Here is a 15,417-nt window from a genome sequence, read left to right on the forward strand (position 1 = left end):
TGACGTTTGAAAGTCATTCAGAGATCTCAGTCTCTCTATTCCATGATAAAATTTTATCATACCCATCTGACGGGCCTATTGTAATAAAATGATCCAGAAAAGGGAAACATGGTTTTTTACAGGTTTGTAAGAATTAAATATATCTTCAGAAATGAATTATGTGCATTTTTCTTAGAAGAATTAGGCTTGTTGTATTACTACAATTCTTTATGGTAGAATTTCTTAAAATAGCATTTTATTAAAATTACTCAACACTCATTTGCGAATAGAAAGGAAACCTTTCCCCATAGATGGACACTTGAGCTCTTGTTGGTTTTAGCATCTGAACTGAACCAGATGCCTGCATTGCTTGTGAGAAATTAAAAAGCATTTCTGGGAGGGCATGAGGGCTTGGTGGTGCTGCTGTAGTCAGCAGCTCCCATGTGGCTGCATTGCAGAGTTCCTTGGGCTGCTTTTGCTCTGAACAAACCCCTTGCAGCTGTGCCCGGCGCCTTTGTGACACTCAGGCAGGGTTTCATGAAATGGATCTGATGCTCTTGTGCCTGTGTTGTTCATTCCTACATACTGGAGCTCTGCCCAGGAAGGTGAGGGGGCAGCAGGTTGGCCCACACGCCCCAGCTGTCCCTTTCTACTAATGTCACTGAGGATATAAATAAATTGATTCATTCACTTCCTTTCTTATCGAACCAGAACGTTGCCAGAAGATACTGCCAGGGCTGTCCGGATCAGTTGAAAAGGCCTTAGGGACAAATCTAAGAGGTAAACATCTTTGCATTTAGGTAATATTTTAAATTAAGTTTTTAATTTGATTTTTCTTATTTACTTCAGACCTTGGAGGGAAAAAAATAACTTTGGTTGTGTGTTCATAACATTTAAGGTCTGGACCTTCTTTATTTGCCCCATTTTCCAGATGGCAATTTTTTCTTTTTGCTGTATTTTTTTTCTTTTCTTTTCTCGTTTTTCTTTTTTCTTTTTTTTGAGACAGGGTCTTGCTATGTTGCCCAGGCTGGTCTTGAATCTTGAACTCCTGGGCTCAAGTGATTCTCCCTCCTCAGCCTCTTAAGCTGGGATTATAGGCACGCATCACCACATCTGCCTGGCTTAGGGCCTTCTTTATTGGCAGAGAATTCATGATAAACTTTTTTATCATAGGCTGTCATAAAAATGTGTATCCCTTACCTTAAGACAGCTGATGCGTGGTAGAAATACTGGCCTGGAAGTACAGATTGCCACTGATCACATTAGGCCTTTTGTTGTTTGTAGAAGCCTAGTTTGTATTGTTAGTTGAAAGTCTTTTGCTACCCATAGGGTAACACTGCTATTGATCATAGGTCAATCAACTATTTACCAAGCAGCTGTCATGTAAATATTTACAAGGCAAAATGCTAGGTGCCTTGGGTCCTGTGAAAATTTGTAAAATGTGGTCTCTACACTTAAGAGTATAGCAGTGAAAATAAGCAATATATGCCAGACAAAGTCTCTCCCCATGTCCCCCCAGACAATAAAAGAAACAGTGATTTAGATCATTTAGGAGAGTCTATCCACCATTCCTCTCAGGTAACTTATGCTTCCAAATGAGCACGAAATGTGAATCTGCTCTTGGCTTCAATGGTTCTTTATTCCTAGGTGATTCTCAAAGTATACTTCACCTTGGCAAATGTTGATCACAGTGTCTAAAAATATTTGCCTTCTCTATGGCCCCAAACACAATCTAGTCACTTTAGTCAGGTGCTAACAAAAGAACAGAAGGCTGGAAGAATAAGTGTGTTTGTTGGACTCCCTGATAGTTGCCAAACTGGCATGATGTATTTTACAGGTGCTTTAAGACTTTTTAGGGTAGTTCTGAATATATTTTATGTTTGTGTTGCTTGTTGACTTTAGGACTAACATAATAAGATATAACTTCATTTATTTCTTAAATGCCGAGCGTATAAGGACAGCATTGAGTATATAAGGACAGCATTATCTGTAGACATTTGACTAAAAAAAGAATTTCCAGGCCAAGCCATCAAAGCAAAAATAAAGATGGGTTAGTTTCAATGGCTGATATTTCAAAGTCCTACAAAAAAGGAAGGGGGAAGGGGGAAGAGCTTGGCTGTAACTGTGGTCATAAAGGCAGTGATGGTAATTTATAACCACAAGCTGGACCCCTTGTAAACTTGGGCATGGATTCACATTCTGTAGGTGGCCTGAAAAACTTCAGACTGGGAGTTTAACTTAGCAGAATCAAATGCATATTTTATCTGCAGGAATCCTCCTCCAGCCCAAACCTCAAATAATTCTTACAGATTAAGTTTTATGAGATCAGAGTTTAAAATCACAAAACAAATAAAGAAACATGACGCCGTGAGCAAAGCCAACAAAATAATAGATAGCAGTGTTAGACTAAGATATTGAAATTGCCAAATCATGCAAAATAAATTTCCTCATATGTTTAGAGAAATTAAAAAGAGAGAGTAAACCAAGAAATTAAAATTACGACCAAGCAGATTTGAAATAGAACTAAGTAGCTCTTTTGGAATTGAAAAAATAATGATTAAAGTTTAAAAATCAGTGGATGGGCCTACCTGCAGATGTGACCCAGTTCACTGAAGAGAGATTTAATGAACTCAGTGATGTATTTAAAGAAATGATCTGGGCACTTGTCTTTCAAGTCGCCCTCTTCCAAGTGTACTTTCCTTCCTGCTCTAAAGCTTTTTAATAAACTTTCACTCCTGCTCTAATACTTGCCTTGGTCTCTCCTTCTGCCTTATGCCCCTCAGTCACATTCTTCTGAGCAGGCAAGAATTGAGGTTGCTGCAGACCCATACAGATACAGATTCACTGCTAACATATTCTGGTGCCATGTGACTCGGATACCTTCCGCCGGTAACATACCTTGCTGTGTGACTCAAATACATTCCCTGCTTGCCATCAAACTTCAGATCATTCTCAGTGAAGGATACCATCCTTTCGATATTCAAGAGTCACCCTTCTACAGAGGACCCCTAGATTGCCCATCAATGGAACACAACAAAGACGAAATCTTGTCCCTGTCACCCTTGGGCCTGGCTGGATACCACTTTGACCAACCATGGAGCCACCCCGCCCTGACAGCTAGCAACAGGCCAAGATCCGCAGAACAGCCAACTACCACCCCTCTGTCAGCAGAAAGCAGTTACAGACGACTGACTTCATCTATTTTCCCCAAAGAATCGGCGTCTTGGACTTTTGAGCGGGGAAAGGTTATAGTAGGTAGTCAGACATGAGCAGGGCAGGAGAGGGCTCCTTCCCCACCCACTCCGGCATCACCTGATGGTCAATGTCAGGTGACCATCAGGTGATGGTTAGGCAGTTGTTAACTGTCTTTCTAAAACAATAATCAGTTGCAACCAGCACCAGGGAAAGGCAGTCTCCTTATAGATAGGAAAAACCTGAAACTGGTATTAGTAGCTTCCCGATAAGATCTCAGGAGTTGGGTGAGTGGGCTTGAGCATGTGCATGAAGAGGCAAAATGGCGGCATTTAACTGGCACATGACCTCCTAGGGACATTCAACTGATAAGGGAAGCACGTCTCAAGTAAGCATGCGTACAACTCCAGTAAACACTCTGTGCATGCTCACCTACGATGGCACTGCATCTGCATATGTGGACAGCCCACTCCAAGGGAAAAACCAGGGGAGAAGAGATGCGAGATGCCAGAAGTATGCCAACATATAAAACTCCAAGTCAGAAGGTCAGACCTCATGCTTGGTCTCTCAAGTCACCTGCATGGCCCTCTTCCAACTATACTTTCCTTCCTTTTGTTCCTGCTTTGAAGCTTTTTAATAAACATTTACTCCTGTTCCAAAAGAAAAAAAAAATAAATGATCGGGAATGCAGCACATTAAGAATGCCTAATAAATACTTAGTTGGAGCTCTGAAAAGGAAAAATGGAAAGGGACTATATTTGAAGAGATAATGGCTAAAAATTTTCCAGAACTAGTGGAGGATACACATATTACAGTGAATCACAAGAAATCCACACCTAGACACATCATACTTTAGAGCACTGAGGTCAAAAGATGTTAAAGCAGCCGCAGAGGGGAGGGATTACCAGAGCAGTTCCAATCTGATTGACAGCTAGCATCTCAACAGCAAAGATGGAAACAAAAATACAGTGTAATGTTGCTGTTGAGGAAAGGAAATAATTACTAAACCATAAATGTATTTTAAGCAAAAATATCTTTCATGAATGAGGATGAAATACATTTTCCAACACATAATACCCAGAAGAGTTTGTCACTAGTAGACCTTTGCCAAGGAGTTTAAAGAATGTATTTCAGACAGAGGAAGGTATTATAAGACCAAAAGAAAGGCCTGAAATGCAGGAGGAATTGGGGGCAAAGAATGTAAAATATGGCATATATCCACATAATGAGCAACAAAGTGATGATAATGTTCTTGTGAGGTTAAAAAGAACATGAAAATATCCAAACCACCATATCCTGTAAATCAAGGAGAGCAGATGTTCAACATTAAAGTCATCTAAGTTCATACTGTACAATAAAAAGGTAAGATTATTGATGAATTTTAGCTTTACATAGTTAACATATACAATTGTTAAATGAATAAAGTATTTTTTAAAAAATAGAACATTTTCAAAGTAGCAGAGAGACAGTGGAATGAGAGAAAATAAACCCACAAGGAGGAAAAGGAAACAGAGAAAGGATGGGACAAATAGAAAGCGCAACTTAAAACAGTACGAACAAATAAAAGCATTGGTCCTTTCAAAAATGTGAGGCCACTAAATGTTCCAGTGAAAATCAAAGGCTGATTCATTCATGAATGCAGCAAGTATATACCAAGCATCTTCTGTGTGTTCAACTGTATTCTAGGCATGAGGCACAAGCCATAGAGCAGTGAGCACAACAGCCAAAAGTCCCCAGTAGGAGGGACGGACAACAGACCAAATAAGTAACACAAATAGTACATGAGATAGTAGGAAATATTCTAGAGAAAAAAACAAGCAGTGAAAGAAGATAGAGAATGGGGAGGTTCACCATTCTACATAAAGAAGTCAGAGAAAGTGGCCTTTGACGTATAAGACCTGAAGAAAAGGGACTGAGGTGGCAGATATGCATGGAAGGGAATTCCAGGTGGAGGGAACAGTGTGAGCACAGGCCTTGAGGAAGGGATGTGGCTGCTGTGATTAGGAAATTCAAGTGGAGCTGTAGTGTTGCACGAGAGAGCAGAGGAGAGTGAGAACAGATGAGGCTGAGATGACAAGGGGCCGGATCATGCAGACCCTGGGGGCCAAGGAGAGGAGCTGCACTCATCTTCTGAGCATAGTGGAGCCATCGAGGGATTTTCAGCAGAGGATTTCACAGGATGGCTGTGGCTGCTACATCAGGCAGGGTTGAGGTGGGAGCAGTGGAGGGAAGAGAAAATGACCAACCAGAAATATTGTCAGCCTGGATTTTTTTAAATCTACTTTTAGGCTATTAAAACAAGAAAATCTTAAACATAGGCGTATAGAAAGGATGAAAGAAAAAGGTGGGTAAAAGATATGTTGCGGAAATACCAAGTAAAAGAAAGCTTATGTCGCTATATTTATCAGACAAAAGAGATTTTCAGGCAAAAACCATAACAAGAAATAAAGAGGGTCACTACGTTATGGCTAAAGTTTCACCAAGAAAGTTCTTCAACCATTTCTCATTGACTTACTTTAGCATATATATTTTTCATTTAATAAATCAGGTACATATTTATAAAAAGTACATTGGGCAAAAAATTAACAGAACCGTAAGAGAAATAGATAAATCTAGCTTTATACTGGAAGGTTTTAATGTAACTCAGTAATTGCTAGATCGAACAGTCTGATAATAAGTAATGTTTCTGCCGGGCGCAGTGGCTCACACCTATAATCCCAGCACTATGGGAGGCTGAGGCAGGTGGATCACGAGGTCAAGAGATCGAGACCATCCTGGTCAACAAGGTGAAACCCCGTCTCTACTAAAAATACTAAAATTAGCTGGGCGTGGTGGCGCACGCCTGTAGTCCCAGCTACTCAGGAGGCTGAGGCGGAAGAATTGCTTGAACCCAGGGGGCGGAGGCTGCGGTGAGCCGAGATCACGCCATTGCACTCCAGCCTGGGTAACAAGAGTGAAACTCCGTCTCAAAAAATAAAAAAATAAAAAATAAGTAATGTTTAAGAAAATTTGAGAGGCTGGGCTTAGTGGTTCACACCGATAAACCCAGCACTTTGGGAGGCTGAAGCAGAAGGATCACTTGAGCCCTGCAGTTTGAGACCAGCCTGGGCAACAAAGTGAGACCCTGTGTCTCCAAAAAAATCAAAAAATTAGCTGGGTGTGGTGGTGTGTGCCTGTGGTCCCAGCCACATGGGAGGCTGAGGCATGGGGATCACTTGAGCCTGGGAGGTTTAGGCTGCAGTGAGCTGTATTCATGCCTCTGTACTCCAGCCTGGGCAACAGAGCAAGACCCCGCCTCAAAAAAACAAACAAAAAAACTTGAAATTTTAACTGCATAACTAACAGGTTTGATCTCATAGACATGTATAGAACATCACACTAAATAACTATATAATGCACATTCTTTGCAATCTTCTGTGGGGGCGTTGTAGAAACTGTGTAGTAGGCCGTAAATCACATTTCAGACACCATGTTCCTTGACCACAATGCAATAACAAAAAGATACTGGAAAAATCCTCATATGTTTGGAAATTAAGAAAGAGTTAACTAATTTAAAAATCATAGTTGGCTCATGCCTGTAATCCCAGCACTTTGGGAGGCTAAGGCAGGTGGTTCACCTGAGGTCAGGAGTTTGAGACCAGCCTGGTTAACATGGTGAAACTCTGTCTCTACTAAAAATACAAAAATTAGCCAGGTGTGATAGAGGGTGCCCGTAATCCTAGCTTCTCAGGAGGCCGAGGCAGGAGAATCACTTTAACCTGGGAGGCAGAGGTTGCAGTGAGCCAAGGTTATGCCATTGCACTCCCAGCCCGGGTGACAAGAGCAAAACTCCATCTCAAAAAAAAAAATCATAATTTAAAAATGTTTAATATAGATAACTTGAGAAATGTAGGTAAAGTAATACCTAAAGGAAAATTTATGCTTACAGTGAGGGAAAAGGAAGGGCTGAAAGTTAATGTGCCAAGTATCTGGTTCAAGCAGTTTTAAAAAAAAGTTAAAAGAAAGTAAAAGTCAAAAAATAAATAAATAATAATAAAGATCTAGAGGAAAATAAATGTACAGTTGAGAAGAATGAGTTAGAGACATTATTATACATGCTTCGGAGATTAAATAGATTGTAGGAAGATATTATGAATAACTTTATGCTGATATGCTGATATATTTTTAAAACTTTGATGAGATGGAAACAATTTTGTATTTAACTTACAAAAATTTACTCAAGAAGAAATACAAAATCCAAATATTCTTTTAATTATTAAGGAAATTGAATCAAGAACAAAAAATCTTCCCACAAATTAATTACCAGGCTTTTATGTTTTACTGATGAGTCCTACTAAACATTCAAGGAACAAATATTTCAATCTACAAACTACTCCAGAGTATAAGAAAAGAGGGAACACTTTCCAACTCTATTATTTTAATATCAAAACCTGGCAAGGACAGTCCACAAAACAAGTTCTAAAATTACAAGACTTTCTTAATTGTGGATTAAAATGCAAAAACTCAAGTCGGACACGATGGCTTACGCCTGTAATCCCAGCACTTTGAGAGGCTGAGGCAGGCAGATCATTTGAGGTCAGGAGTTCAAGACCAGCCTGGCCAACATGGTGAAACCCATCTCTACTAAAAATACAAAAATTAGCCCAGCGTGGTGGTGAGCACCTGTAACTCCAGCTACTCGGGAAGCTGAGGCAAGAGAAATGCTTGAACCTGGGAGGCAGAGTTTTCAGTGAGCCAAGATTGCGCCACTGCACTCCAGCCTGGGTGACAGAGCTAGACTCTGTCTCAAAAAAAAAAAAAAAAGGCAAAAATTCCCAATAGAACAATAGCAACTTGAATCTAATAATGTTTAAAAAGATAATGCATCATGACCAAGTTAGATTTATCCCAGAAATTCAACAATTGTTTTCATATTTAGAAACTGATATTAGTCCGACTGGAGCGAGCGAACCTAGTGATTGTGTGGTCACGTCTCGGAAACTGGTCGCCCTAGCAGCATCGCTGACCAACTGACTGAAGATTGCAGAATTCAAAGAAGATTTTTCACTATTTGACAAAGACAGTGATAGAACTGTAACAACAAAGGAATTGGGAACTGTAATGAGGCCTCTTGGGCAGAATCCTACAGAAGCAGAGTTACAGGACATGATTAGTGTCCCGATGGTAATGGCACAGTTGACTTCCATGAATTTCTGACAATGATGGCAAGAAAAATGAAAGACACAGACATGAAGAAGAAATTAGAGAAGCATTCAATGTGTTTGAGAAGGATGACAATGGCTATATTAGTGCTGCAGAATTTCGCCATGGAGAGAAGTTAACAAACCTTGGAGAGAAGTTAACAGATGAAGTTGATGAAATAATCAGGGAAGCAGATACTGATGATGATGGTCAAGTAAATGATGAAGTTTGCACAGGTATTGACAGCAAAGCGAAGACCCTGTACAGAATGTGTTAAATTTCTTGTACAAAACTTACTTGCCTTTTCTTTGTAACTTACCTGTGAAAGGTTTCTTCCTGCTGTCAAAAAAAAATGCATGTATAGTAATTAGGACTTCATTCCTCTATGTTTTCTTCCCTTATCTTATTGTCATTGTCCTGAAACCTTATTTTAGAAAACTGATCAATTAACATGTTGCACATGGCTTACTGTGAGTATAACTAAGCTCTTCTGCACCTCTTAGCTTAGATGAAGTTAGTCAAATGAGGGAACATCTGGGTTATGCCTTTTCTCAAGATAGTTTCCTTTAGGAACTGTCAGCATGTTGTTGAAGTGTGGAGCTGTAACTCTACCTGGACTGTGGACAGTCAACAATGTGTACTTTAAAAGTTGCGCTGTTGCAGAAGGGGTGTATATCCAGATACTCCTACACTCTTTTTTTGTACTGCTGGTCCTGTACCAGAAACATTTTGTTTTATTGTTACTTGCTTTTAAAACTGTTTAACCATGTAAAGAAAATCCACTTAAAGCACAGTTTGCCTCAAATCCATGTCAAGTTGTATTTTCTTCCAATAAAAAATTACAATTTAAAAAGTAAAAATTGACTAAGGTAATTTATTGCAGTAACAGATTAAAGGGGGAAATACGTTTCCTTCAATGGATACAGAATTAGCATTTGTATTTTCATGACTTTTAAAAAAGTTCCTAGGATAGAAGGGAATTTTCACTTCTAATAATAACGTATCTCTACCAAATCCAACAGTAAACATTAGACTTTTAATTGGGATTCCTTGAAAGTATTCATTGCCTTAAAATGAGGAGCAAGTCAAGGGAGCCCACCGTCACTTGTAGTCAGTGTTGTAGTGGGACGTCCTAGCAAGTAAAGTACACGGAGACCAGGAAATGACATAGGATCAGAAAGGAGGCAGATAACGTATTTGATTGTAAACTCAGAGAGAATTTCAAGTAGATTGTTAGCTTTATCAGAGAATTTTTCCAAAATCGATTGCATTTCTGTATTGCTGCGCAAACAAGTAGAACATGTGATTACAGAAAAGATACCCTTTACAGAGCATCAAAGCATACGCCTAGGAATAAGTCTAACAAAAGATACGTAAGACCTGTGATTACAATATATGTATATCTAAAACCTTATCGAGAGACACTTCAGAAATTGGAGAGAACTACATGTTCATGGATTAAAAGTTAGTTTGTGGCAGGTTGTGGTGGTTTACACCTGTAATCCTAGCACTTTGGGAGACTGAGGGGGATTGCCGAAGCTACCCTTTGAGACCAGCCTGGGCAACATGGCAAAACCCTGTCTCTACTAAAAATACAAAAAATTAGCCGGGTATAGTAGTGCATGCCTGTAGTCCCAGCTACTCAGGAGACTGAGGCACAAGAATCAGTTGAACCTAGGAGGCAGAGGTTGCAGCGAGCTGAGATCGCACTGCTGCACTCCAGCCTGGACAACAGAGTGAGACTCTGTCTCCAAAAAAAAAAAAAAAAAGATATCACTTCTCCTTAAAATTGATTTATATATTTGAGAGGATATTAGTTTATTTTCTTTGAAATTTATGTGAAAGAAGAACACTTCTACTCCTGTAAAAAATGGGGATGCCAATAGGGACTGTGTGTGACTTGTCTTAACCAGATTACAAGAATTACCATCAAGCTTACGTGCTTAAGAGAGTGAGATGTTGACACAAAATAGAGAAACCTAAAACTGGTCTATGTATAGGAAACAACTTATGACCAAGACGCATAGCAGTTAGAGGAGGGAATGATAGACTTCAGTAATAACGTCAAGACAGTCAGTTACTGTGTAGGAAAAAAATGGAATTAGATCTGTGCTTCATACTGTACACAAATTCAGGTTGGATTAAAGACTCAAATATGAAAAGCCAAAGAAGACATTAGAGGACCGACCGTATCATTATGGCCATAGTAAACGGAAAGGACTTGTAAAATTAAACCCAAAAAGTGCAAACCATAAGGTAAAAACTGATGAATTCGACTTGGTTAAGAATAAGAACTTCTAAGATGCCATGAAGATATTGTAGGAGTTTCTTTTTCCTTTGTTTCTTATCCATTAGAGATAGATTGTGAAGTATTTATGGGTGGAGTGATAATGTTACCTTGAGTTTGCTTTGAAAATGCTCCAGGAAAAAAAAATGTGAAGAGATGAAACAAATAGTGGGATGTTGGTAATTATCAAAGCCAGATGATGAGAACATGGAAGTGTATCATACTATTTATGTATGTTTGAAAGTTTAAAAACGTTTACAGGGTCCGGGTACATTGGCTCACACCTGTAATCCCAGCACTTTGGGTGGCCAAGGCAGGAGGATTGTTTGAGTCCAGGAGTTCCAAACCAGCCTAGACAACATAGGGAGACCTTGTCTCTACAAAAAGAACTTTAAAAATTAACCAAGTTTGGTGGCACGCACTTCTGGTCCCAGCTACTCAGGAGGCTGAGGTGGGAGGATCACTTGAACCCAGGAGGTCGAGGCTACAGTAAGCTACGGTTATGCCACTGCACTCCAGCCTGGACAAGAGTTAAGACCCTGTCTCAAAAAAAAAAAAAGTTTCTTTTGTTTGTTTAGTTTTTTAAAACATAAACTTATCCTGTTTTTATGGTGACTCTCCTGGATTTTCTAGAAGTCTTCTAATATTTTTTAAAAACCTTTTCTGGGCCATGTGTGGTGGCTTGTGCCCATAAACCCAGCACTTTGACAGGCTGAGGCAGAAGGCTCACTTGAGCCTAGGAGTTTTAGACCAGCCTGGGCAACATAGGGAGACTCCGTCTGTACAAGAAAAAAGAAACTAGCTAGGCATGGTGGTATACGCTTGTGGTCCTGGTTGCTCAGGAGAGTGAGGCAGGAGGATCGCTTGAGCCTAGGAGATTGGTGCTGCAAGTGAGCCGTGATCATGCCACTGCACTCCAGCTTGAGTGGCAAAGCAAAATGCTGTCTTGAAAATAAATATAAAGAAATAAACTTTTCTGAAAAGATTGCTTGTTAATTACATATCTAAATACAATTAATCTTTATCCTGAGCACCTCTTATCTTATAAATTAATAAATTATAAAACAATCTCTTTGAAAAAATACCAGGCAGGACACAGTGGCTAACACCTGTAAAGTCAACACTTTGGGAGGCCAAGGAGGGAGGATTTCTGGAGCCCAGGAATTCTAGACCAGCCTGGGCAACATGGCGAAACTCTGTCTCTACAAAAAAAAATTAAAAACTAGCCCAGGTGTGGTGACACATGCCTGTGGTCCCAGCTACGCGTGAGGCTGAGGTGGCAGGATTGCCTGAGAGGTTGAGGCTGTGGTGAGCCATGATTCTGCCACTGCACTCCAGCCTCGGCAGCAGAGCAAAACGCTGTCTCAGAAAACCATGGAGTGAAGAGACAAGTCACAAACTGGGTGAAGATGTTTGTAATACATAAAAACCAAACAGTTAGTATCCAGATATTTAAGCAGAGAACTTCTGAAATTCAATAAGCAGTTTCTTAGATATGACATCAAAAGCATAAGCAAAAAAGAAAACAGACAAACTGGATGTCAAAAATTTTAAATTTCCTGCTTCAAAGGACACTATCAAGGAAATAAAACAATAATCCATGAAATTGAGAAAATATTTACAAATCATGTATGTGTCAAGGGACTTGTATCTAAAATACATACAGAGCACTTAGAATTCAATAATAAAAAAGACAACTCAGGTTTAAAGAGGAGCAAAGGAATAGAGCAGATGTTTTGCCAAAAGAGATATATACAATGCCAAGAAGCGTATAAAAAGATCCTCAATATCATTAGCCACTGGGGAAAGAAATCAAAACCACAGTGCTCAGCAGCCAACAGCATGGAAGATCACTTGAGCTGAAGAGTTTGAGACCAGCCTGGGCAAGACAACGAGATCCCATCTGTACCAAAAGAAAACGAAAAATCACAGCAGTGTATCGCTTCATGCTCACCAGCATGTCTATAATGGAAAAGAGGCATGGGAACCTTCATGCACTGTTGGTAGGGGTGTAAAATGGTGCAACTGCTTTTGGAAACAGTTTGACGGTTCCTTAAACAGTTATATAAAGAGTTGCCATATGACCCAGCAATTAATTTCACTTCTGTATCTATACCCAAGAGAAGTGGAAACATAATTCAAATATTTGTACATCATGGTTTATAGAAATACTATTAATAATAGCCAAGAGGTAGAAACAACCCAAATGTCCACAACTGATGAGTGGATAATGAAATGTGGTCTGTACACACAATGGAATATTATTTAGCCATAAAAAAGGAGTAGAGTAGTACTTGCTACAGCATGGATGACCCTTAAAACATTATACTAAGTGAAAGAAGCTAGTCACAAAGGACCATTGTAGGATTCCATTTATAGGAAATGTCCAGAATAGGCAAATCTATAGAGACAGAGGGTAGACTAGACTAGTGACTGCCTGTAGCTGAGGAGTGAGAGATGTAGGGGGTGGTGGTGAAGAGGTGTAGGGTAATGAAAATGTTCTAAGATTGACTATGATAATGGATGGACAACTCTGGATATAATATACTAAAAGCTGTTGAGTTGTAGATGTTAAAGGAATGAATTGTACCATATGTGAATTATATCTTAAACTTTTTTTAAAAAAAAATCAATAAATAACAATTCAACAGGAAAATAAGCACAGGACATATCCATGCATTTCATATGAGAAGAAACTCATATGCACAATAGATGCTTGAAAAGATACTTAACCTCATCACTTCTCCACATGTAGAGATGTGGAGAAGTGGGGGCACTCATCCACTGCCGGAGGAAGTGTAAATTGTATAATCACTTTGGAAAATAAGATGGCATTAGAGAGTTGAAGATGCAAGTGTTTGTGGCCCAGCAATTCCCCTCCTAAGTGTATACCCAAAGCACTTCTACCAGTAGTATACTGAGATCGCATATGTAATCACAGGAGCACTACAAAATTCAAAGCCACATAAAACTTAACAGTATATTATATGGTGGTATAAAGATCATAAACCTGTTTTTTAAAAGCAAACCAGGGAAGGATAAACACAAAATTCAGGATGGTGAGAATGGGAAAGAATTGTCAGGGTCTAGCAGGGATGCTAGTTCCTTTTCTAAACTAGCTGGTGGGCATACAGGTGTATATTGTTGGGATTGAGGGGTTGTAGAGAAGGCAAAGTATTACTGACAACCCAACATTGAGGGAAAATTCAGAAAACCTCAAAAGCATACATGCAAGAATTTTTTTCATGCACTTTAAAAATGCAAATGTGTTTCTAGAAAAGATGGACATATTTAGAATTTTTTATTTGAAAAGCAAAAGATAAAATGTTTTTGTCCAAGAAAAAAAAAAGGAACGAGAACAACACAAAAAAGAAACAGCATGGAAGGTTTCCAGCAGAAGTGGTTAAAATTAAGAGCTTTGTACTTGGAGGTGAACTTCATTTATTTGAGCCACCACGTCTTTATTCTTCAGTGATGTTGGATAAAGCAGACATTGCTGCCTGTAAGTAAAACCCCTGCTGTCATTTCATTCCTTTTAATGGTTGCCTTTTTCTTTTTCAGATCCTGCTCACACTAAAAGATGAACCACAAACACACAGAGAAACAACCTATTCACCACTCCTGGGTGCGTGATTGAGGGTGAAGCATCCACCAGCACTGCAAGGGGTCCATAGTATTTTTTTTTTTTTTTTTTTTTTTTTTGCTGCCTCAAAGTCCCCAAAACCTTCGAGCAGATGTGGCAGTAGATGGTTGCCAATCAGCCAATGCAGACTCTCACTGGGACAGCAGGAAAGCAGATCCTCTGGATTTTGATGGAACTTGGCAGTGGGGACATTCAGCTGATGCATTATGTACCCCAACAGAGCACACGTGTATCTTTTACCTTCCCTTTACCCCGTGCCCCCAACCTGCTTAGGTCTTCTCTGTCCCTTTCCTGCTGCTGCACAGAGATGATATAAAAGAGGCTCTTTGGCTATTTGCATTTTGCTTCCTCATCTTTTCCAGATTGCAGTATGAAGCTTTATTTTGTTTGTACAAGCTTAATATTCCAACCTCATCATCTACCAAAGTTGCTCCTCCCTTTTCAGAGGGCCTAGAGGGAAGGAGGAGCATTCATCACAAGTCTCCTAGGGAGAGGAGACAAGTCGGTGTGCTGTTGACAACATGAGCCAGGGTAAAGGCACCCTTTGGAATTACTGATTTCAAAGATTAATAAAGTAATTCTATTTTTATTTTCTTTTTTTTTTTCCATTTACTAATTTCCCAACAATCAATATTCACAAACAGGACTGAAGTGGAATCAGTGTTTTATTTTACTTTATTGCTGAGCAGTTTTTTAAACTTCCTTTTAGAAATGTGAGCTATAAAGAGATATTTTATTTTTACATTTCGTTTCAGCAGATGGTGGGTCCAGGCTATTCCCAAAGACGACTCCGGCCCCTGGGGAGTGGGCATGTGCAGATGTCTCCATTATCAGCCCTCAACAGGCAGGCTCCCTCACAGCGTGGGCCTCCAGTGGCTTGAGCCCTGTATCCAGTTGCACACTGCTTACCTCGCAGTTCACCTGAGTGATGCAGCACAGCCCCAGTGCTGGCCCCTCAAGACTCTGCCCTCTCGCTTCCTCCCCTTTCCTAGGTCCTCTCTCTCTCTGGCTTCTGCTGGAGAAAAGGTTGAAATTTGGACAGCAGAGTCCACTGAAGGACTGACTTAGCTGCCCTAAGGAGTTACTGGGGGAGAACCCAAAGTCTGGGGCTTCTTCAACAGAGTGCTACAGACTC

At 39.8% G+C, this 15,417-nt stretch overlaps 1 protein-coding gene and 1 pseudogene across 11 annotated transcripts in view; both read left to right on the forward strand.

The window, feature by feature from the left end:
* TTLL5 (tubulin tyrosine ligase like 5) overlaps positions 1-14,899 on the forward strand; it is a 285,182-nt gene extending 270,283 nt beyond the window's left edge. For 4 of the 11 annotated variants that reach the window (XM_012438103.3, XM_064375050.1, XM_064375053.1 and 1 more), the window contains one exon: positions 14,201-14,898. In XM_012438103.3, coding sequence (XP_012293526.1) covers positions 14,201-14,223 — 23 coding nt within the window. In that variant the 3' untranslated portion in view covers positions 14,224-14,898. Of the gene's footprint in view, positions 1-690; positions 760-2,762; positions 8,490-14,200 lie in introns of those variants that run through there. The other 7 variants (XM_064375048.1, XM_064375051.1, XM_064375046.1 and 4 more) reach the window with 5 other exon arrangements.
* On the forward strand, positions 8,183-10,025 carry LOC135274258 (calmodulin-like; annotated as a pseudogene).
* Positions 14,900-15,417: the final 518 nt, after the last annotated feature.

This window comes from Aotus nancymaae, unplaced genomic scaffold (genome assembly GCF_030222135.1).
Source record: "Aotus nancymaae isolate 86718 unplaced genomic scaffold, 86718_ANA_hifiasm-v0.15.2.pri h1tg000011l, whole genome shotgun sequence".
In the NCBI taxonomy this organism is placed as follows: domain Eukaryota; kingdom Metazoa; phylum Chordata; class Mammalia; order Primates; family Aotidae; genus Aotus; species Aotus nancymaae.